The sequence below is a fragment of the Daktulosphaira vitifoliae genome, unplaced genomic scaffold (assembly GCF_025091365.1).
Source record: "Daktulosphaira vitifoliae isolate Bord-2020 unplaced genomic scaffold, ASM2509136v1 Scaffold_2, whole genome shotgun sequence".
In the NCBI taxonomy this organism is placed as follows: domain Eukaryota; kingdom Metazoa; phylum Arthropoda; class Insecta; order Hemiptera; family Phylloxeridae; genus Daktulosphaira; species Daktulosphaira vitifoliae.
Genome location: NW_026099573.1, coordinates 30101328 through 30124093, shown reverse-complemented (window position 1 = coordinate 30124093; position 22766 = coordinate 30101328). Strand labels below are relative to the sequence as shown.

Sequence of the window (22766 nt, the reverse complement as noted above, 5' to 3'; positions counted from 1 at the left end):
AAAAAGAGTAACAATATTATTCAGTTTCTAACTACTATTGGATTATTATTGACTTATATAAGAAATAATATTTAATTAAATTATATTGACTTTGTATTTTGTAAGTTTGTTTTAATAATAATGAAGCTTTATAAGATTTTAAAAAGAAATTATGAAATAATAATCTACAAAAAATTATCGCCCCCGGGTGGGCTCGAACCACCAACCTTTCGGTTAACAGCCGAACGCGCTAGCCAATTGCGCCACGGAGGCTTCTTGCCATACCGATGGAAATAGCATATTATAAGATGATGCATCAATATTATAAATTTATATTTAATAATTTTTATTGTAATATTTTTTAATTTTCATTTGAAAAATCTAAATTTCTAAATTTATTTATTAACAATATTTTAACTGTATAGTTAATCAAAAACATTGAATTTTTTCAACAGGCTACATTATTATATTGATGTAGATAAGAACACACAATTATGACCAAGTAACTAGTTAAAAAATAATTTCGTTAAGTATTAGTTAATTATTTTAAAAATATTATCTATTTATTTTTATTTATTGATTATTTTTTTTTAAATATTTATTCTCTTTAATAAATATAAAAACCTTACGCGCAGGAGGTTATTATAATGAGGTTATGCATATTATTTTACTTAGTTAATTTTTATAGTTGGCATGAAGGCGACGATATCAATAAAGATTTAAATATAAACCTATCTCAATTTAATCAATAAATATTCTTAATGTAAGATTTAAAAAGTTTATTCGAAATTATATTAAAAATACTACAGAGAGGGTCAAAATAAAAAATTTGAGGACGTGTGTAATTATAATTTTTATTTAATCATATGACTTTTTAAATTTTAGTATTATCTTTGTTTTTTTAAATATTTACACAGCTAAAATAACTAAGTATGACGTTAAGGTTATTGTTTAATTCAATTGCATTACAAAATTATATCATAATTTTTAATATTTTCAAAATTTATTTTTTATACAGGTAAATTATCAATATCAACAAATTAAGTAAAATTTAAAATCACTTGAAAGTAATAATAGTAGCATCTTACAACACAAATCTGATAAAAAACTGATTAAAAATGTTTTGTTGTAATGTTAAATTTCATCGTTATAATTATTTGGAATTTTGTTGATTTTGTCCAATATTTTTCACTTTGTATCTAATAACTTTTCGTTATCATATTTTTTAACTTTAAAAAAAAAAAACGATTAGCCTCTTAGGCAATATTCAAAGAATATTATTTTTTATAATTACTAATAAGAAAAAATAAAACAAAAAAATCTCTTTTGCAAAATTTCGACTTAGCCATTATTTTAGCCTTATTCTAACAAAATAGTTTCATTGTAGATAACAGTTTTAGGACAAGTACTTAGATTAGTGTTAGTTGATAACTGACAGTGATTAAAATCGCAAAACGCTTCGATAAGTATTAGAAAAGAAAATTGAAAAGAATATATATTTATGAAAACTTGTATGATTTTTGACTCAAGAGGCGAATAATTCATTAAAAAACGAGTCATCAAAATACTTTTATTTTTTTTTTTTAATCGTATATCACATTAAACTAGCTTTAATTTTCAATAATTTAAAATGATGTAAGCATTTCGTTACTATGAAAAATATAAAAAAATCGTTTGACGGAATTTTTCATCGGTTATCGACTTGACTCATCCTCATTATGGCTTAGGGAACCAGTATGAAGGCAAGGTGAATGTCAATGTTAAAGTTCACGTATGGTCACCCATATGGGAACCAACAACAAACAGCGCAGCTGAACATTAGCGTTAAGGCGGCGACTGAATGTGACTGCGTTACACCACGCCCCTCAAACATTTTTGAAATAGATTGTATTAATTTTGATTTAGGTTAAAGAAGTCACGTTTTTCGGTAAATATTAAAAAAAATTTTATATGATTTTTAAGTCCTCAAAATACCTAGGTTCATGATTAGATTTTTAAAAAATACATGTTGTCCGTAAGGCAATATCAATTTAAATTCGCAATAAACCATCCAGTTTTCAAAAAGTTATTCTAATATTATGTGAAAACTAAAATTTCAACATTGACTGTTTTATAACAACTCAATTTTTGGTTCATTTTCCTATATTACGGGGATTAAGGAGAATTTTTCAAAATCATGGCTCTGGTAGTTTCAACAAAGTACGTCTTGTAACCTTTTGACGTGTTGAGCAAAATTGGTACAAAAAAAAAAAACTAAATAACCATTAAAAAAAAAAAAAAAGTTGAAAATACGGCAAAGTATAACCAATAGCTTTTAGATACGAATCAACTATGAAATGATTAAAAAAGTATTAGACAAATCTTAAATACAAATAATTTTAAAATAAATTTTTGTGTCTTATATTCGATTATCAATCTAAAAATTTAGGAAATAAACAATTTTTTTTCAGGTATGAATCATTAAACTAAACGCTATTTCTTTTTGTATTATTTCTTTAATGAAGTTAACATGATTTAAGTAATTAGGTATTGTAACAAATATAACTGTATTTACATTTTAACCATGTAATTTAATAATACCTAATAAGTATATGCACATGGTTATAATGTTGTTTTGCATAACACCTGTATGTATTATACAATATTCCAAAAAATTTTATTCAAAATTAAATTATGATACCGAACAGTAAAAAATTAATATCGATTATTCCAAGACCTTTTTCCGAGGTCGAATATAACTATATTACTGTGCAACCTCGTAAACTTGAACTAATGGATTATATTTCCAAATTGTTTACACAAACAACGATCTGCAGTGTGTTTTTTGACCAATTGGAAAATTTATTATTTTAGAATGGTTATCTAAGGGTAAGAACTTAAGAATATAACAGTGTCAACATATTTCACAAAGTAAATGTTTATAGTAATTTCTTGGTTTTTGTTGTTTGTCATACGTGTGTAATATACATTGTGTATTCGTAAAACAATTTAAACCAATATGTCAACTAACATAGTCTTAACATTTTCCGATAAAAATATCTCGTATCAAATAACGTATTATTTGTCATCTCATTTTAATTTAATTTTTTTATCCGTGAAATGCATAACCTTTTAATAAATAAAACTAGTTAAATAATGTAATCTATTTCATATTTTAAAAAGAGGTTTTCTATATTTCATTAAAAAATTGTAAATTGATTATTTAAGCTTTGTTTTTACGCCAAAGGTTTTAAGATCGATTTTGAATGAGACACTTATTTTCTCGAAAATATTGAAAACTTATAATTTTTGTAGATGGTGTCATAGTATACATAATAATAATCATTTTTTCATCCCTACTGGTATAAAAAATCCTTTAATCTATTTTATAGGAACCTCTAACTTTGCTTGGTGATATAAAGGAGAAAAAAATTACAAATAATTTTGTTCTCATTATTTTTTTATTTCTGATCAATTCTTCTGTTGCAGTATGTTAAAGTCAATAGTGCGAGATTAATTTTCTAATAATATTTCATAGTTAATAATAACAATATTCGTTTATTCATTTTGCTACATAAACTAGTTTTAATTGACTTAAATGATATCCAAAATATGGAAACCTTATCAATAATATTAATACCGCACACTCTCATATTCAATTCAAGTGTACTATCGCACATTGGCGGTCACCGCAGTGACTGATCGATTCTTGAAATAACTCTACTCGAGTGTGGTTCTCTTTTTATTTAGATTTAGTTATTTGGAGAGGAGGTGGGGAAAAATTTAAATAATTTCGAAATTATGTAACGTATAGTAGGGGACAGAACTTGAAAATTTACAAAAGATATGGGAGGGAAGAAGATTATATCTAGATTTTTTATATGGAGAAATAGGTTTTATTTAAATTTATATTGTGGAACTACGGAAACTAGGTTTATTAGGTGGGAATTAGCTATACCAACAAGTGGGATTTATTTTTATGGTTGACCATTTATGCTGTCAGACTTAACAGACGATTTTGATAGCGGCGAAAGATTTCAGTAACATGAATTTCAGAGTTAGAAGGAATTAGGAATGCTTATTTCGTGATTCGCAAATGACGTCCCTACCCAGTGGTCTAACAAAAAAAATAATTAACTTTTTTTCTATACTTAGTGTAGTATCAAAGTTTAATCAATAATTACTATTTTTTATACTATATTATATCACACATTTCATAGTTTAATTTTATTATATTTATATCCCCTTTTTTATTTTTTCCTTAGTAAATAAATTCATTGAAGTATACATAATTTTTCAATGATTTTTTTAAAATCTTTCATTATAAAAAAATGGAATCAAAAAAACTCACGAAACATTTATAAGATTGTAATATATAAAGTAATTGTTTGTTATTGAATTTTTTTATCATTTTAATAATTGTTTATTATCTCCAATAAGGTTTATAATAATGGTCTAGGATAAAAAAGAAATTAAGATTTATAAAAGAGATTTCTCATGAGTTCAGATCCTAAATTAAATTCAATAAGTTATGAACATAAAATTATAAATAATAACTAAATTATAACGAATAAAAAACATGAATTTGTTGTAGTACCTGTAATAAACAAATATATTTTATTTCGATTACAATAGTACAAAAATATCATTTTTTACATATATAATGTATTTTATGACCCTTCGTATATGTGTAATAATTAAAAGTAATAGAAATCACTCAATTAACTTTAAATTTACGTCCAGACTGTAGGTTTGAAGTGCCTTATAGAATATATAGGATATATTACTATTATTTATTTTCTTACTTTACTTTTGCGGTGGTGATTAATGACGTTTGGACTTCCTGTAATCTTTGCCGGCACATACGCCGAACTAGTGTGTAGAGGAAAACGACTTGCACACATTATTTTACCCTTTGGCAAAAACATTCGACTTTTATCGCGTGCCAAGAGTATTTGGTTACAGACTGATTATCTATTTGTCATCATTTTGTATAGCAACAGTGTAATCTATTATCCTTTGATTGTGTATCATTTTCACCGTGCATACTCGTATGATATATTATTATGAATAATGGTTTTTTGGTCATGGCCGACATTGATGTATGTATATAGAGCATATCTGTTTTAAATATTATCACAGTGCTATAACACAATAAAGTAAAAAGTTGTTTTTAAGTTACTTACAAAGGCTTTTAAAGAAAATTTCTTTATTTTATTATTATCAAGTTATACTGAAACGCTACGAATTTGATAGTGGGATAAATTAAAATTATTTTTTTTCAAATTAAAACCTATCCTATTAATTTTGAACTATTGTCTTTAATTATATGAATTTTATATGTATTATTTTAAATATTACATAGATAGTTTGTATGAATCATTTTATAAAAGTAGTGTAATATCATTTAATATTAGTATGGGAGTATAATTTTTAGAGGAGGGTTACATATTATATGTTCTATCATATAGAACTATCTATCCATAAATAGTCTCATACAAAGTTACTTAGATGTTCCAATACTCCTTTTGACAACAACGTGAATTGCAAAAACTTTTTCACTCGAGATGTCAAATAATTTGCTTTTGAATTGAGATAGTCATCATTGGAGTGTTTAAATTCTCATAACGCATTCTATTGCCAATAGTCTAGTCGTTTTATAGAGCCGTATATTCTACGATAGCAAATGCTCAGCCCCTTTTGTACGTTTAAGAGTACCATAAACGAGTGGAATCGTTAAAATCGAATAAACTTCTTGTGTATCGTGATATTAGCTTTTCATGAACATTAAACGCATTCATGCGCAGCGATTTTGAAGTACAAAATACATAATGACACTTATTTAATAAAGTGTAATAGAAAAAACATAATTAATGTGCTTAAATACAGAATTATCTTTTGCTCGACCAACAACGACGAACATTACTAAGCTCTAGTACATATATTTTAGCAAAACAAGTATTTCTAATTTAATTATTAATATCGTATTGATTAACATTATTAGCTTCAATGCGTATCTGAAAAGCTATTGGTCATACTATTTTGTGCTTAAATTTTTATTTTTTTTTGGATCACTATACATTTATTTTTTATACCAATTTCGCTCAACATCACGTCAAAACGTATCATGTTGAACATATTGGGGGGGCCATGAATTTGAAAAATTAATACTTCAAACATTAGCCTTACGGACGACATGATATTTTAAAAATCTAATCATTAACCAAGGTATTTTAAGGAAAGTCGTATTTTTTTACTTTTTAAATATTCTTAGTTATTATTTTTAATATATTTATATATTTTATCATTTTGAAGTTATATGTATTCTCAATATAAATAATTTTCGATGTAAGATATTTTTTTGATTAATTAACTCCACAATTTAAAATGTATGAAAATTCGATCGAGTGTTGTTTTTTAATACACAGATTAATGGAATTAATTGTTTCATAAAATTTATTCTACTTTCATTTATTAGCAAAATATAAATACATTTTTTTAGATAGTTTTGTACAAAGTTGATGAAACATTCCTTTGCTCTTAATGCTTATAGGACACAAGTTGCGGCTGTAACTCCAACAACTATTTATTGGTAAAATTTATCGTTGTTATTATTAATATTAATAACTAACAATATATATAATACTTAAATTTTAGTGTTTTTTTTTGCGAAATTTGATATTAATAAATAATTAATAATAACTTATCTTGGTTTTAAATTAGAAATCAGTTAAGTTTAGGATGAAATCGATCGGGTGTATATAATCTCATTCGTACTATCCAGTATTATGTTTAATATGCAAAAAGAGGGTTTGCTTACATAGAGTCCGTTTGCAAGCCTGGTGAAGGTTGCAGAGTTTTGTAGAGAAAACATTACTATGGAGGTGTATGGTTATTGTCGGTTAGACGCGGCTGTCGAGGAAAAGGTGTTTTATATTATAAATCTAAAGGAATTTCATTAAAATTCATTATTACTCGGTGGCAGCAGCGGTATAGTTCAACAGGACTTTCATTTATTCGACTTCTTGCAGGTATTGTTTAACGTGAGTGAGTGTGTGTATAATTTATACCGAGTTCTCTCAATAGTTCGAATATCCTGACTCGTTTAGTGCTTATAATTACTATTGTTTAGTCTATTGCCAGGAACTGTATCGAAGAGAAATTCTCATTTACTGATTAAATTTTAAATTAATTTTTTATTTATCTATCAAATTTAATGGATTAAAAAATAATTACAAAAAAGTATTGATTATAAGTTAATTAACCTTTGATCAGTGATTAGGTGTAACATTTCAGATGTTTAATGATTCGTAAAATATGAGTGAATATTTATGTTATACGTATGTTATGACACATGAATATTATATCTCTATATTGATAAAAATATGTTTATTACTCAAATATAGTTTCAACCGACGAAAACGTTGACTTATATTTGAAAAATTAATCATGTTAATTAATAAAGTACAAACTAATAAAATAAAAATAAACTAATAACTGTTAATCAAATAACAACTCGAAAGTTACAGAATACAAACGAGAAAAGATTTTTAATATCAAAGTTGAATTCTAACACGTCAAATTTTAATGTTATTACTGAAAAACTATTTAGCTTCATTGGTTATAGTTTTTATTGATAGATAAAAATAACATTATTAGTAATTTAATATTTATATAGTGTCCCAACGTGAATTACTAATTTTAATATTAGCTTATATAGTCAAATCTACATTGAGACACCCTGTATATCTCTATGAGATAATGCAAACTTGTGAGTATGTGTATATGAAATTTTTTGTTAATTCATTAGTTATTAATCTATTAATAAAATTTACAACTTAATCTATATTTAATAATGTCGTTTAATGCATTAAATTAATTATACTATCGTTAAATTCAACTTCATAAGTGACATGCAATAACATATTTATTCATAAAATTAGAAAACTTTTTTATAGTATTTTATTTTGACTGAAAAATTATCATATGAAATGAATCACCATTGGTATAAAATATTTATTGTTATTAACTTAAATATAATAATCCACCAAGAAAATTAAATTAAAAATTTATTTTAACCTGTAACTTTAAATTGAATCACTCCATTGAGAACTGATAATTTCTTTAAAGTTTTGTTGTGATAAAATAAAATTGACTAAGCAAGCTAAGCATTATGAAGCATATTTCAAGTTTTTATGTTTATTAAATATTATTGTAAACTTTCTAGGACAACTTAAGTATTTAATTAAAGTGCATTAAATTTTAAACTTACTCATTTTTTATTAGTATCTTTTTTTAAAATGTGGTAGAACTCACAAGAATTCTAGTAGGTAAAATATTTCTGAAAATATTCGCTTTTTCGTCGACATTACCGCAAAAGTTTCAACTAACAGGTGTTTTAAATCGGCCTAAAACCTTTATAATAATACACTTATTGTAATAGCGTTTTTAGAACAAAGAACAAAAAAAAGAAAACGGGCTACATTTAAACAGATGCAGGGGTATGAACTCTATACACGATGAAAAATCTTGGAAGTTGAAGGCGTTTTCTTATAATTTAAAAACGTTTTCCATTTTAAAATCTTAGGTACTTTGTGCATACCAATTATTTAAAACGTTCTTTGTCAGAGTAAAAAAAAAATTTCGTACCAGCGATTTGGTACTTCATTTACCTATGGGAATTTAATTAGTTGCTGTGTTTAATTTTTTTTATGTGAACTTACTTTAAATTTATTAAGAAAATTTATGTAAAAAATGTACGCCCCCGGGTGGGCTCGAACCACCAACCTTTCGGTTAACAGCCGAACGCGCTAGCCAATTGCGCCACGGAGGCTCACACTGATGGAACCGGTTTTTAGAGCTTATGAATCAACTGTAATTGTATAACTCAACTATAACTAAAATAACATTTTTATTGTCATTTTCATGAGAAACTCATAATAAATGTATATATATAAATAATGATTTTCTAAAAATTAGCTACTTGATTTCTCTTAAAATAATAATTGTGTTAAGAAAATTCTTTTTGGTGTTTTTTAGTATCATATAATTCTCGATTTATCAATTATTAAATATTTTTTGAATATCCTTTATACCTTTTAAGGGTGTTAACTTTATTAAGTTATTAAAATTTTTAAATGTAAATTAGAAGAAGAGTGCGGTAAAATAATGTGTAATGATAAAAATAAAACAAAAATTTTATTCGTCTTACTGGTCAACGTTAAATACTTTCATCTCAAGGAGGAGTTATCTCGATTATTGTAAGACATGCTTCCATTTGTTGACACACCTATAAAAATGGCTATTGTTTCGAGTATTTCCATTTTGAAATAAGGTTAGTTATCTAGTAACACTACACTGTTTCCCTCCAAATTATGAATTTTAATCTTTTAGATTTCATATAACACTTAATATCGACTGAAATATTAAAAATTGTTCTGATAATTTTGGAATTAAATTTTTTTTTTAGAAGATCACTGTTCACTAGAGGTGAACTTCAAGTTTTATTTACTATTCATTCAAAAACTATTATACAATTTATTTTTTACAAATCGCCGATCGGGAAGTAAAATGGTTGTGTAACGCATATCATACCTTTGAAATTAATATTATGAAAGAATTTCTATTGAATTTATAATTTTACTTGAATTTTTATAAGATGCATTATGAAATATAAACACAGTGGTTTTTTTATCATAACCCCACTATTACTCACAGAATAGAAATAATTTATACATATGTTTTTTGGGTAACTTTAAATACATGATATTCTTGAATTATTGGCTATGTTTTACGTTCATTCCTGATGCCTTGTGAGGGTGTAAACTTTGATTTTTCAAATAAACACGATATTTTTAATTTAATAAAATGTTTGAGATTTTATTTTAATAGTTAATAGCATTGGAAATTTTAATATAACTTTATTTCTTTTTTTATAAATAAAACATTTAAGTTTCAAATTTTTTGTATTAATTCACATGTTGAGGGATTACAAATAAAAGTAGCTCATTGTTTTTTTATGATGATGCTATAAATAAATACAAATATAATTGACAATAAATGCTGCGTATTCTGTGAATAGCGATTACCGTCGATAAAATGTTATATGAAATCCATAAGATGAAAGTTCTTAATTTGGAGGGAAATAGTGTAGTGTTACAAGATAATTAACCTTTTTTCAAAATAGAAATACTTCAAACAATAGCCTTTTTGATAGGTGTGTCAACAAATGGAAGTACACCTTACAATAATCGAGATAACTCCTCCTTAAGGTGAAAGTATTTAACGTTGACGAATAAAATTTCTACTTCTATTGCAGTTATATCAAAACTAAAAAAGGTGTATATTATGCGATTAAATTTTACTTTTTTTTTAAATTCTTTTCTACTCTATAAATCCAGAAACAATCAAAAAATAAAAATAAATCTATTCAATCAATGCACTGTTAAATTTTCTTAATGTCTAAAAGTTAAAAATAATTATTTATAGATATATTTGAGCTATAAGTGTTTTATAAGTATAACTATTTGGCCTTTTTATGTCGTTTCAAATGTTTTAATATACACGTTTTTATTTTTAAGAGATTTTTTTACTTAATAAAAAGCAAAGAACTCATATACTTAAAGAACGATAGTAAAAAAAAATTAAAAGTTTGATGATTGGTTATACTAAACGACAAAATAAATATTTACATATATATTATATTTATTATTTTTATTGCTACTATAAAAATTTATGACGTTCCTTAAGTTTTATTAAATTTATTGCAATCTGAATATTTCCGGTGGATTATTTTTATTTTGAGGCTTTCTGCAACGTAGAATTAGTATATAGAACTTTTCATTGAAAAATAGTCCACAAAAGAAACTATAGTCAAACAAACTATAGTGATATTTGGTCGAGGATTTTGGTTTTTTATTAGAGCTCTTCGATTATCTACTTAACTCAAAGTGAGTTTTATCAAGATTTTGAACTTGTATAGTTTTATTGGGGTTTTTATTAAAATTAACATTTAATTGAAACGATGAATAATCTTAGATAAATCTCAATTTATTATCAATATACACAATATAAGTTAATAATATTAACATATAGCTTATTACTAATAAGTTGTAAATTATAAAATTATCAACAAATTCCGTAGGTTTCATACTTTTAATTATAAAAGATTTATTATATTACAGTTTTTTCTTTGATGTAAACAAAAAATAATATTTCATAACTAAAATTTTGTTATCGATTTATAACTGAAATATAATATATATTTTTTTTAATTGTATAGTAATATGTTTTAGCTTCGATACGAAGCTGAGAAGGTATTAATTTTACCATGATGTTTTTATTCATTTATTTTTTTTTTGTGTCTGTCACTACATTTTCTCAGCTCTTACTAGACCGATTTTTCCCAAAGATACGTCAAAAGATCAAAAAGTGTATCTAGTTGAAAACATTATCCTCAAAAATTAAAACAAATTTTATCGTTCCCCATAAATAGCGAAAATCACCCAAAAATTATGATTTCACTTTTTTCTAAAAATTGCTATCATTTATTGAAAAATGAATGAATTAAAATAATTTTTCTTATATAGAAACCTTAGATATTTCCCTTTCATTTGATGTCATTTTTTTGAAAATCTAACACTTAACTTGCTCACATGGTGGTGTTCAAAATTTGAAAAATTCCGAAAATACTACGTTCTTTAAACATATGTTAAATTAAAGCTTACAATAAGTACTATAAGTTAAAAAAAAAACAATTTGTCCCGACACCTTTTCTCCTATGTGCAAATAACCGTCAAAATTGAACAAAAAAATGAAATTTTTGAGTAAAAAATCAATGATATTTTGGTACTTAAAACTGCCATGACTGTTTGAAAAATGAACGAATCAAAATAATTTGTTGTATATAAACACCTTACGTGTTTTATTTTAATTTGATATAAATTGTATGATAATCTGACCCTTTACCTACCCACTGGGGGGATTCAAAATATCAAATTTTTTACAAAACTCAACTTTTTCATCTTAAGTTTTGTAAATGATCCTGAAATACTGTATTTAATTTGGTAAATTCATAGTTACAATTTTGATACATGTTTACCATAGATTTAACAAAATATACAAATATATTATAATTTTTTATATTTTCTCAGTAAAAATTACAATACTAAATTATTGATTATAAATTTCATACTAAATATACTGACTGTAATTAGTATTTATTCATATATTATACTTATAAATCAAAGAAACTACTAATCAAGCTGTAATTAAGGAAATAGATGTCGTTTATGGAATAATTCATCAATTTCTTCTAAAAATTAAATTACTTTTTTTTATTAAGATAATTTAAATTTGATGAAAATTTTGTCAGCAAATTATAGTAAAATGAACGAAATGATCATATTAACAAATGAAAAATATATTAATAAAAAAAACCCATGGCAAATAATTACACTGAGCTCATTAGTCTTTTGCATTATTGATTTCACTAAAACGCATTGTCAATTCTGCATCAATATATTAGATTAGTTAATTATTTTTATTGCTTTGTATTGCGTTGTGTGCCCACTATTGTTGTATACCCTTCTTTCTCCCTTTTACTGTTAACATTGTATTTTTTTGTGCTCGCCACCTTATCCAGTCGTCACCGAACAGTTCATTAATTCACGAGAACATATGGTCGGAGGTGGGAAGGGCGGTGGTTTAGGTAAGTAAACGAAGTGGCAAGAGTGGTGGTTTAGTGACTGATACACGAATGTTGTGTTCACCACCTAACACGTCGCTTGTTCGAATCGAACGTAACGTCAGTTACACTATTTTGTCGAGACCACATAGAAATTGAAATTCGCCAGTCATTCGCGTGAGTCATGCCAGTCGGAAGTGTCCGTTGCGCTTGTCTGGTATCGCTTAAGTATAAGCGTAAATTACAATATCTTTTAATATATCAAACACGTGTGGAGCTATACGAATAAATATATGGACAAGGATATTGTATCACGTCGTAAACGAGCAATTAGTTAGGATTGTACTGGTCGAATCACTAGAGTAGCAAGAGACTGCAACGAGACCGTTGGAAATGACTTGGCATTTTCACCCCCAAATCGTTACAATCATCCGGAATACATAACATTTTACTATTGATGGTTCTCAGCTAGGGGCTACTATTTTGTGAGAGTCACTAATTAACATTTTATTGATCAATGTTCGTAACAATTTCTGTTATTTCAATGAAAAGGACGATTTTTTAGTCACGATTTTAACGTAATGCATTAAGAATTCCGGCCGTGACATCTAAATCAATATTATTTATTCACGTTCAATTTGAACCAAATAAATTTTGGTTGAAGAAGTCCATTTAATACAACACAATTTAATTGTTCGCTTGAGATTTTATTTGTAGTCATTCCATAATTTTGTTAAAGTCACGCATCGATAATTTGTCCCCTTTTTAATGAAATATATGCTGTTTTACAGTACAAAACCGTTTCTTTTCCCCGCCTAAAATAATGCAAATCATGTTTTCCAGAGTAATAAGTCATATTATGCGTTATAATAAATGTATCTTCTATACTTATACGTCAGAACATTTTGCTATCAACTAGATATAAATTAATAGTTAAAAATTATGCGCGAAATAACAATTTATATATAACATACGATCATGTACATTTTATGCCATTATATGACAGAAAGGAATAACACCAAGGAACATTTTTTTAATTAAGTAATGTTAATAAAATATACAATAATCAGAACGTATTTTGAAAATTCAGCATTAAAATAATCATGAATAAATAATAATAATCTATATAAATTGAATATATTTTGTGTTATAATAACAATAATTATATCCATGTTAATAAAATAATAATAATAATTATGGATTATCGGTTAAATTAATGATTTTTGAAGGTCCTTATTTCTATATAATTAATAAATTAACCATTATTTATTGACGATTTATTTCTAAAATAAAATTAAAGCAAACAATTCGGACAAATGGAACTAAAAAAATAAAAATCGATATTGTGTATAAGCAAAAAACAAAATTTAAATAAATTGAAACGCATTCTTAAAATGAAATTTTGTTTAAATTAGCTTTAGGACTTTGGGGTCATAAGTCGTTCGATTTTTTGTGAATAGAGCCCCGCAATACCGGCACGTAATACAAGGGATACTTAGAAAAAGTTGGAGTAATTTGCTGTTGGTCGGTTTTCACTGGCAAAACAGACAAAATGTTCGAGTCCGGTAGGAAACGACTTGATGGTAGTGCAAAACCAATGTTCTTGAGCTTTGGCCAGGTAGGCGATGTGTGTTCACGGTTTTTGCTCCCTACAGAATTTAATTTACTAGCTATAGCTGCAATTAGGACATTAACTCTGGCCACAGAAGGATTAATATCTGTCAACTGTGTACTGTATTGTTTTTGATTTCCGTCATATTTAACGGCATTAACAATATTTGGACTATTAAAAGATACTTTAATGTAAGGCATTGTGACATTCCGTGACGTTTTTGCGTTCATCGCGGTTCCTACCGAATCAGTTTTTTTCGATTTCATAAAACTGCAGTCACGATTATTTTCTATTAGGTCGACAATATTCGCTGCTGCATTTTGCGCTGTCACGTCCGATTTTAACAGATCAATATTTTCGGACAAATTATCATTATGTTTAGAAAAACTATCTTTTTTATTCTTAAAATTTATTGGGTTAATATCATTAGTCATGTCTTGTTGTTTGAATGCTTCCGTAGACATTTTCTGTGACGTCCAAATCCAAGTTCTCGGGAACTTCACTTCTCTGTATTTGTATTTGGTTATAGTAGCATCGTGGTCAAGCGCAATTAGCATTGTTGTTTTTTTATTTTGGTTGGCTCCTACAGGTATTTCTTTTCGTTGAATTTTCCGAAACGAATTGATTGAGGTAGGGAACATTTTTTCTTTAATATTTCCCGTGGATGTTAGCGCTGACTGGCGAATCCCAGACATTGAAGGGTTCATCCAATTTGTAACGGTGAAAACAATTGGCTTAGTAGGACTTTTCTCAGTGATTATATCGTCTTCGAACAAATCTTTTTTTTTTGTAATTTTCGCTTTCTTTGCTTTACTGCAATCCTGTTCTGGGTGTCTAGTCGACGAAGGTTCTTCTTCCGTTGGAGGTTCTGATACACGAGGACATCTTTTTGTCTTAGGGGTCCACGGTTTAGTAGTTTTTCTCGGAGTGGTGTACTTAATTTTGTAACATCGTGTGGGATCAGTTACTGTATACTGTGGATTGTCTGTAGTAGCTGTATTTGGCTCTTTACACATTTCATCCGTTGTCGTTTCTGTAATTTACGGCCAAAACTTTTCAAATATTATATCATATCTATGAACAATAACATATAGTTTTGTTAATAGCAGTAGCATCAGAAAAATTTCATAAAATTTTTAATGTTTACTTAACTGATGATTCGTACAAAATCAAGTGCAATTAATTTAGGAAATTGGATAACACCCGTTTATTTGTTAGACACACTAAAACATGTTACACAATAACAAGCAAATAAATTTTGTCTTTAATTTTAACTATTCGTTATTGTTCAAAACAAAATGAATTTATATTCTTTACTTGCTTGATTGGTTTTTTCAGTATAAGTTACAATTATTATACCAAACACGAGTAAACAATTTCCGATGTACAGTCTTCGACTCATTTTATTTGATTTATATAAAGAACTACTGATATTCATTTATTTAAGTTAAAGCCATTTGAAGATTAATTTTTACAAATTTCTGGAGAAAATTTACTTTTTCTATAGAAACAAAATAATATGTTTGTTGTATAATTCAAACAGCAAATATAGTTATGATGATGTATCAATAAATATATATATCCATATATTGAATATAGATAAATCAATGTTTTATCCATTACAACTTATATTTAATTACTTTTGTATAAAAAATAAATTTAATATTTTAAAAAGTAAAAACGATTTTATATTATTGTTTAAAATATAAAATAATTTTTAAATTAACTATTTGTTCATGACAAATAATATTAAATTTAAAATACGCACCAAAGGAAAACATTTCCTATATTATATATTTATTTCTATTAATAACTTTTGATCATACAAGAATTGTCAATATGAAACATTTGAGCAATCATTTTTAATAGCCAATTACTGAAAGTAATTTTGGATATAGTAATTTTTTCAAACGTTTTGAATTTTAACGTTTTTGACGGAATAGTTAAAAAAAAAGTAAAATTGCTGTAAAATTACATGATTTACATAAGAATACTTAAAACTAAATAAATATATATGTAATAAAAAAGTGCAAAATTAAAAATTTTTTTATGTTTTTTCAAATTACGTATTTTATATTTAAAATGTGAAATTAAGTTAGTAAAAATTACCATTAACGTTAGAATAGATATGGTAAAGTTTACATAATTTGGCTAAGTATATTTATTCTTGGTTGTCAAAATAATATTTTTATTTTTTTCATGTTATTTTATTATATTTTTTAACTTAATAATCCTACGCCTGATTTAATTTTCCCTATAAAGTTTAATAATTATAACAATTTTCTAATTTTTATAATATTACAATGTTTTTCTAATAATTTAATACGTACAATTAAAACGATGTAATATTTTATGTACTTTAAATACATGAAACCTCATCTAAGATTAAAATATTTCACACTTTAAAATTTAGTCTTAGACACCTTGTGTGCTTTTCTGTGCTCAAACATGTATTATAAATTGCGTTTAAATTATAACAAAATATTATCACAGATTGTTCTGATTGTGTGCATAGCTACATAATTTCTAGTTAAAAATAACAGAAAAGAAAACTTGACATGCAATTGGGCGGACATGACTGTAACTTTTTTTCAAAAACAACACTTCTGTAATAGCAGTTAGAGTGTTCAAAAGAAAATTATTACCTTTAGTTGGTGTTAACTCAAAGTCGTTATAAAATGAAACAAGTTTCTAAAAACTTAAAATGAAATAGTTCTTTTAATATAATATGCGAATGAGGTTGTACACATGTAATGATAACTCATAAGCAACCTTTTTTCCAAGTATCAACGTTCGCCTACTTAATTTTTCAAACCAATCGAGAACTAAATGTGTAAAAATGTACGTTTTAAATTATTTGCTACACCTAACGAAAAACATTTTTATAGTAGTAAATAAGAAATGTTAAATTCACAAAGATTCAAGGAATAATTTTAAATGATTATGAACAGTTCATATTATCATAACAAAATTATGGATTTGGAATTTTTTAAAACAAATAGTGGATAATTTTAACTTTGAAACGATATTTTAAAAAGACAAAACCGTAATGAATTTTGAAAATAATATTTATAACTAAATATTGACTCGATGCCATAAAATTTCCTAAAAAAATTGTGTTATACCATTATTTTATTATCTATCAATGACGTTAATTTTATCAAACGTCATGAATACTAACAGCTGAATGCACATAAAATTTCTTAAACGTTAATAATAGTGCCATTAATATTTGTAAAGAGCTTTAATTTTTTACAATTTATGTTAATTTCATTTAATCTTTAGTACATAAGAGCCTCCGTGGCGCAATTGGCTAGCGCGTTCGGCTGTTAACCGAAAGGTTGGTGGTTCGAGCCCACCCGGGGGCGTTTAATTTTATGAAATTTTTACAAATAATTAAAATTTACAAATTAACATTTATAAATTATTAGATTATTGCCAACTCTCTGTTTTGGTGCGAAAATTTCCTATCATTATTGTGTACATAAGTATAACGCTACTTAATGAAAAGAACCCTTAAAAGGTAACTTTTAATCTTTAAAAATGATTTTACTACAACATCTGGGCATTATAATACTTAGTAGGATTTACCCAAGTGAAATTGTGCTTGGACTTTCTTGTTTTTTAAAGGCACAATGCGTGACAAACTAAATATTTATTTAAACACTTTTTTGAAAGTGTTTTTTCCTCTTATCGTTGTTGTGTTACATCTCAGAATAGTGTTCATACATTTACTTATTTTTTCAGTCTTTCGTATCCATTTTGAAACTATTTTGATTGCCTATTTTGGCTTATAAAATCTGCTCAGAATTTTTGCTGTAATATTAACTAGTGTGTGAATAAATGTTTTATAAAATCAAGATGTACTGTAACGAAAAACACTTGTGTAGTGCATATTATGAAAATATGGTTGCCTACAGTATAAATGCACATCATGTACACAACACTTGCTGAGATGTCTTATGGGACGAGTTTTTTCGAGATGAAATTCAATGAAGGCGTTCCGTCAAAATATAAAACTTACCTAGTATTACTTTTGAAAAAAAATTTCTATGGGAACATTTAATATCGGTCACGTTTACTCATAAAAATGAACTTCAATACAAAATTAAAAACGGTAACTATATATTTCTGCAAAATAGTAAAAAAATAATTTCCATATTCCTAATGTGTAAATAAAAATGACAAATAATGAGTAAATATAAAAAGATAGACAATATTGGAGTTGTTCAGTGTCGTTGACTCCTAAAACGTTTTAAATATTCAATAGAAAATAAATTTTATCTGGAATATTTAACTATACTATCACATCTTTATGGCGACGAATAAAAAGAAAAACTGTATTGTATTAAAATTTGTGATTTATATGAACATAAGGAATGCCATTTTGTAATGTCATTTTATTTTATAGATAAATTTTACATCAAATAGCTCAAATTAGCATTAAAAAAAAATTTAAAATATCCTACTAAAAATTTTATTATTATTGACATTTACCATAATCATAGTGTTTACTATTCCATTGGATTTTAACGCAAGAAGAAATAAATTTGCTTATTAAAAGTTTACAAGTTCAATGAAATTAAAGTTTTTAGAATTAAACCATTAAAAGATCTGTAGTTCCCATGTGACAACACTTTCAAACGTTACTATGGAAAATTTAAAAAGTCATTTATTTTAAAAATTGACCTTGGATGTCTCGTGAGAAAAGTGAATTTTACATTTTAAATAGTAAAATATGATTATTTCAAGTGTTTTCCCAACACTAATTTCTATTCATACGTTGAAATTACATCAATCAACTATTAAATTCACTTTACGAACAAGCACTTGTTATGCAAAAAAAACTATTCCTATAAGCTTCTTTTCATAATAGTACATTCCAATTATTATTATTTTGATATATGATATAAGTTTTACCTTGTTAAATAACATGAAGCTTATTTTATCTATTGTTGCATTCTTTGTATTCTCAATAATTTTCATTTTGGTGTTTTACAAGACTTTATAACAACTATGATATTACTTATCTTCTTACAATAGTATATTTTTTTTTATGTCTGAAAACTTTTGAAGGTTTTTCTTTTGTTCTGTTATCGATACCCTGTTAAATTTGCATTATTATGGAAGAATATGACGTTGGTACGCTATAACTATAATGAATAACAAAATGTGAATTATTACTCTTATTAGGATATTGAAGCGTTCAAAGCGATTACATGTCATTATGTCTGTAATTATTGTAGTATTATAAATTATTTTATACATCTCTGTTTATGACGTGTTTTTCATAGTGCTAGCCACTGGAAGACCCATTTACTTTATAGTTTATCATATTAGCCTATTGAACTCATAAACGTCAGTGCAATAGAATTTTTTTAAATAAAACTACATTATTGATGCACTCGTCAATAAATGCCGACAGTTTAACATAATGGTCATCGTTTTGCTAAATTTTCAGAAATTTTTTGTACTTTATATTGCAGCTAAAACATTGTCAGTATACTGTAAAATCTATGCTGTACAAAACATGATAATTAGCTTTTTTTAGGTTTTCAAACGACAAGAAATACTAGTAAACCACCAACAAGGTATAGTTTTCGATTACGGACGTACACTAAACATTGAAGTAATTTGCACGTGAAATCTCATTTGACCTCGTGACATGGACTTATGTTTTCGTCACGTGTTTTTAAAACACGCCTCGCTCCTGAAAGATTTATTTAAGTACACTACACTAAAATATTAAGTTGGCGTTAATAATGCGCTTTTATCACGCAGAAATAATTATCAAACTATATAAATATTGCAAGCATCACATGGCAATCACATGTTGCATTAGATTTTGAATAAATAAACAATGCAGTTTAAGTACTAGAACAAAGTTCGATAAGGGAATAGTTTTACTTGCAATTGTACCATTTTAAACATTAATTTAAATTGCATGTCTTAAATATTAAAATGAATTTAACATTTATGAATGTTTTTAAAGAATCATGATAAGATTTTAGTTCTTGCATAAACTCTTTAATATGTACTAACATATAATTTTGTGCGTGGGTACATTAACAAACATCCCACAGATAAATTAACTCGTATAAAATATCATTTCAGTGATGCATTTATATCTTTACACTAAATCTTGTCACCGCTAAGTTAATTAACTTACTAGTGTGTTATCTCATTTAAACATGACTTTGCTCGTATACCTTAATGGGTTGAATTGCGGTTAATTATAATAATTATAGGTCAGCATAATGAAACACACAACCAAAATGTATCACAATGTTATAATTGGTTCTTGTATGTGCTATAAAATAAATGTTTAATCATGATATTCAATTTTATAGTAAACAATCCACAAAATAAATTTTTTCAATCATATTATTTTGATGTACGCGCAGCTATAATATACAGATTTTTTTTTTTTTAATCCTTTTTAACTACATATTTAGTTCAAATATTTGCAAATGAATTATTAGATTAACATTACTTTTTATTTAATTGAATACTCTGCGTGTACTTACCTTATATCTATTGAATGTAATGTTGGTATCCATCCAATCTCATAAACCCTGCACGCAATCCTCTGGATAATCGAAAATCCTCTGGTGGGACTTTGTGCTGTACTTCAAGCTAATTGACCGCGTGGTAATATTGCGGTCTATGTGTACACGAGTTCGGGACAAATCGTGATCCACTACAAGAGACGTTCTGTGTGCATTGGTATTCAGTTCATATTGACATTTCACAATTTCGTTATTTTTTTCTAACTGAACCATTTAATTGAATTAGGCATTTCAGCTACTATATATCGAGCAATTAGTTTATTGATCTAACAACATTGTCCAAATAAGACGTGTGCTTTGAATAATATTTGAAAATGGCCATATATTTTGCATTAGAAGCATATAAATATCAAAACTAAACCGTATCTTACTAGTTTACTGTATGACATTTTATAATTGTATTATTTTATAAGTTTACTTGTAAATTACAAAGATGGTTTATAGTTTATTTGATTATTGTTAAAGGTATAAGATTACATTAAGGTGTTACAATCTTCTCTATACGCTTGTAACTTTTTAGTTAATTATATAAGCAAAAGAATGTCAGTGTATTATCTACTGTCTGACAGTACCAATGATTAGATATAGATATTATTTCAATCAAACTTAACTAAAGATTAGTGAAATTAACTATTGTAGAAATTACTGTTTTTGTAAGCGTTATTGTAAGAAATTTGCTTGATTTATGTGATATTTAATTGGATTCAACGGACCATGAAATAATTTTGTCGTCTTCTTTAAGGGCGTGTTTTTATTTTAACAATTGCATTGAATTCTGTGTTGTATAGACTCCGGACTTATTATTTTGGTTATTGGTAACTGTAGGGAGTAGTGCAAATGATCATTACGAATGTTAACAGTAAGACAACGCCAGTTATTATACAAAGAGAAAATGCCACTTTTTAACAATGGTTGGCTGCTCGTCTTAATGATCGCCTTGGGGTTGTAGTAGAAAAATAAAATAAATTCTCACGAATTTTTTTGATTGTATAGTCGGAAAAAATTGCAATAACACTTAAAAGCGATATATTGGAAAATCACAAATAAAATTTTCAGTTGACAAGCTTTTATGAATATTTTAATACTTATTTTGAACAACAAGGTTTTATTTTTTATTATTTTTTTGAAACATTGACATTTTCGTTAAGAAGTCTAGACTAGATTCAACTATAAATATCCTAACATAGTGAATGTCAATCGTGTATTCACTTGGCTGTAGCTACACACTCTTTAGCTCTTTAGAAACGATGAATATTGATGTATGGAAATCCTGTGCAGCTACACAGTGTAACTGAATGAGTGATTATGCGTAAACGATAAAAGGGCGTTTTGTCACGATACAGTTCGTCACCTCAAAATAATGACCTTTTCATTTTCCGGAAAATCATGTTCTACGAGCTCTCACTATTGTAATGATTATTCCTAAACTCATTTGGACCATCCTGGAACGACTCTCCGGTGAATTCATTATCGTCTTTGAATATATTGCAATTGTAAAAATAATAAATTGGCCTTTTTCGTGAGTTATAGGCGATCCCTTTCTTGTTTATGATATCAAATCAACTTGTTCTCTGTATTATAATCACATTGAAATCAAAATGCCACCCTCTTGTTATTGCTTGGTCTTTCTAAATGAAGATGGAAGCTATCCACTATTCACGACCGATTAAACGATGGTAGTGGCGTTACATCGTTTTCCCTTGGTATATTCTCATATTTTTGCCAAAGTAAAACGACAAACAAACCATAAATCCTTCTTAGTGGAAATGTATAGTTAAAAAAAAAAAACTTTTCTTAATAATAAAATGTATATATGTACACATTATTATTTTTACAACAGAGTGTACATAGTGCAACCGTCTGGATGTAAGTACAATGTTATATACATGTTCATGTTATGCAAAAAAATACAATTTCTTACATTGTGTTAATGGATTGAAAT

The 22766-nt window shown here is 26.5% G+C and overlaps 2 protein-coding genes and 3 non-coding genes across 7 annotated transcripts in view; 2 read left to right on the top strand and 3 right to left on the bottom strand.

Annotated features, from left to right (window-relative positions):
* The window catches only part of LOC126897246 (limbic system-associated membrane protein-like), a 228785-nt gene that overhangs the window by 62927 nt on the left and 143092 nt on the right, over positions 1 to 22766 (top strand). The window lies entirely within an intron of this gene.
* On the bottom strand, positions 179 to 252 carry Trnan-guu (transfer RNA asparagine (anticodon GUU)). Its single transcript has one exon. It is a non-coding gene; the product is annotated as a tRNA-Asn (tRNA).
* Positions 8718 to 8791, bottom strand: Trnan-guu (transfer RNA asparagine (anticodon GUU)). The gene has a single exon. It is a non-coding gene; the product is annotated as a tRNA-Asn (tRNA).
* LOC126897264 (uncharacterized) lies at positions 13904 to 18455 on the bottom strand. Of its 3 annotated transcripts, XM_050670756.1 has the most exons (4): positions 17847 to 18455; positions 15573 to 15756; positions 15408 to 15478; positions 13904 to 15329 (listed from the first exon to the last, which is right to left on the bottom strand). In XM_050670756.1, the coding sequence occupies exon 4, from the start codon at positions 15269 to 15271 to the stop codon at positions 14075 to 14077; it is 1197 nt and encodes a 398-aa protein (XP_050526713.1). In that variant the 5' UTR covers positions 15272 to 15329; positions 15408 to 15478; positions 15573 to 15756; positions 17847 to 18455; the 3' UTR covers positions 13904 to 14074. The 3 variants fall into 3 exon arrangements, with proteins under 3 accessions (XP_050526713.1, XP_050526712.1, XP_050526714.1); XM_050670755.1 differs by having other exon boundaries at positions 13904 to 15478; XM_050670757.1 differs by having other exon boundaries at positions 13904 to 15478; positions 18280 to 18455.
* On the top strand, positions 17550 to 17623 carry Trnan-guu (transfer RNA asparagine (anticodon GUU)). The gene has a single exon. It is a non-coding gene; the product is annotated as a tRNA-Asn (tRNA).

Coding starts and splice junctions, on each gene's coding strand:
- LOC126897264 (XM_050670755.1), bottom strand. CDS start 15,271: ATGTGTAAAGAGCCAAATACAGCTACTACAGACAATCCACAGTATACA.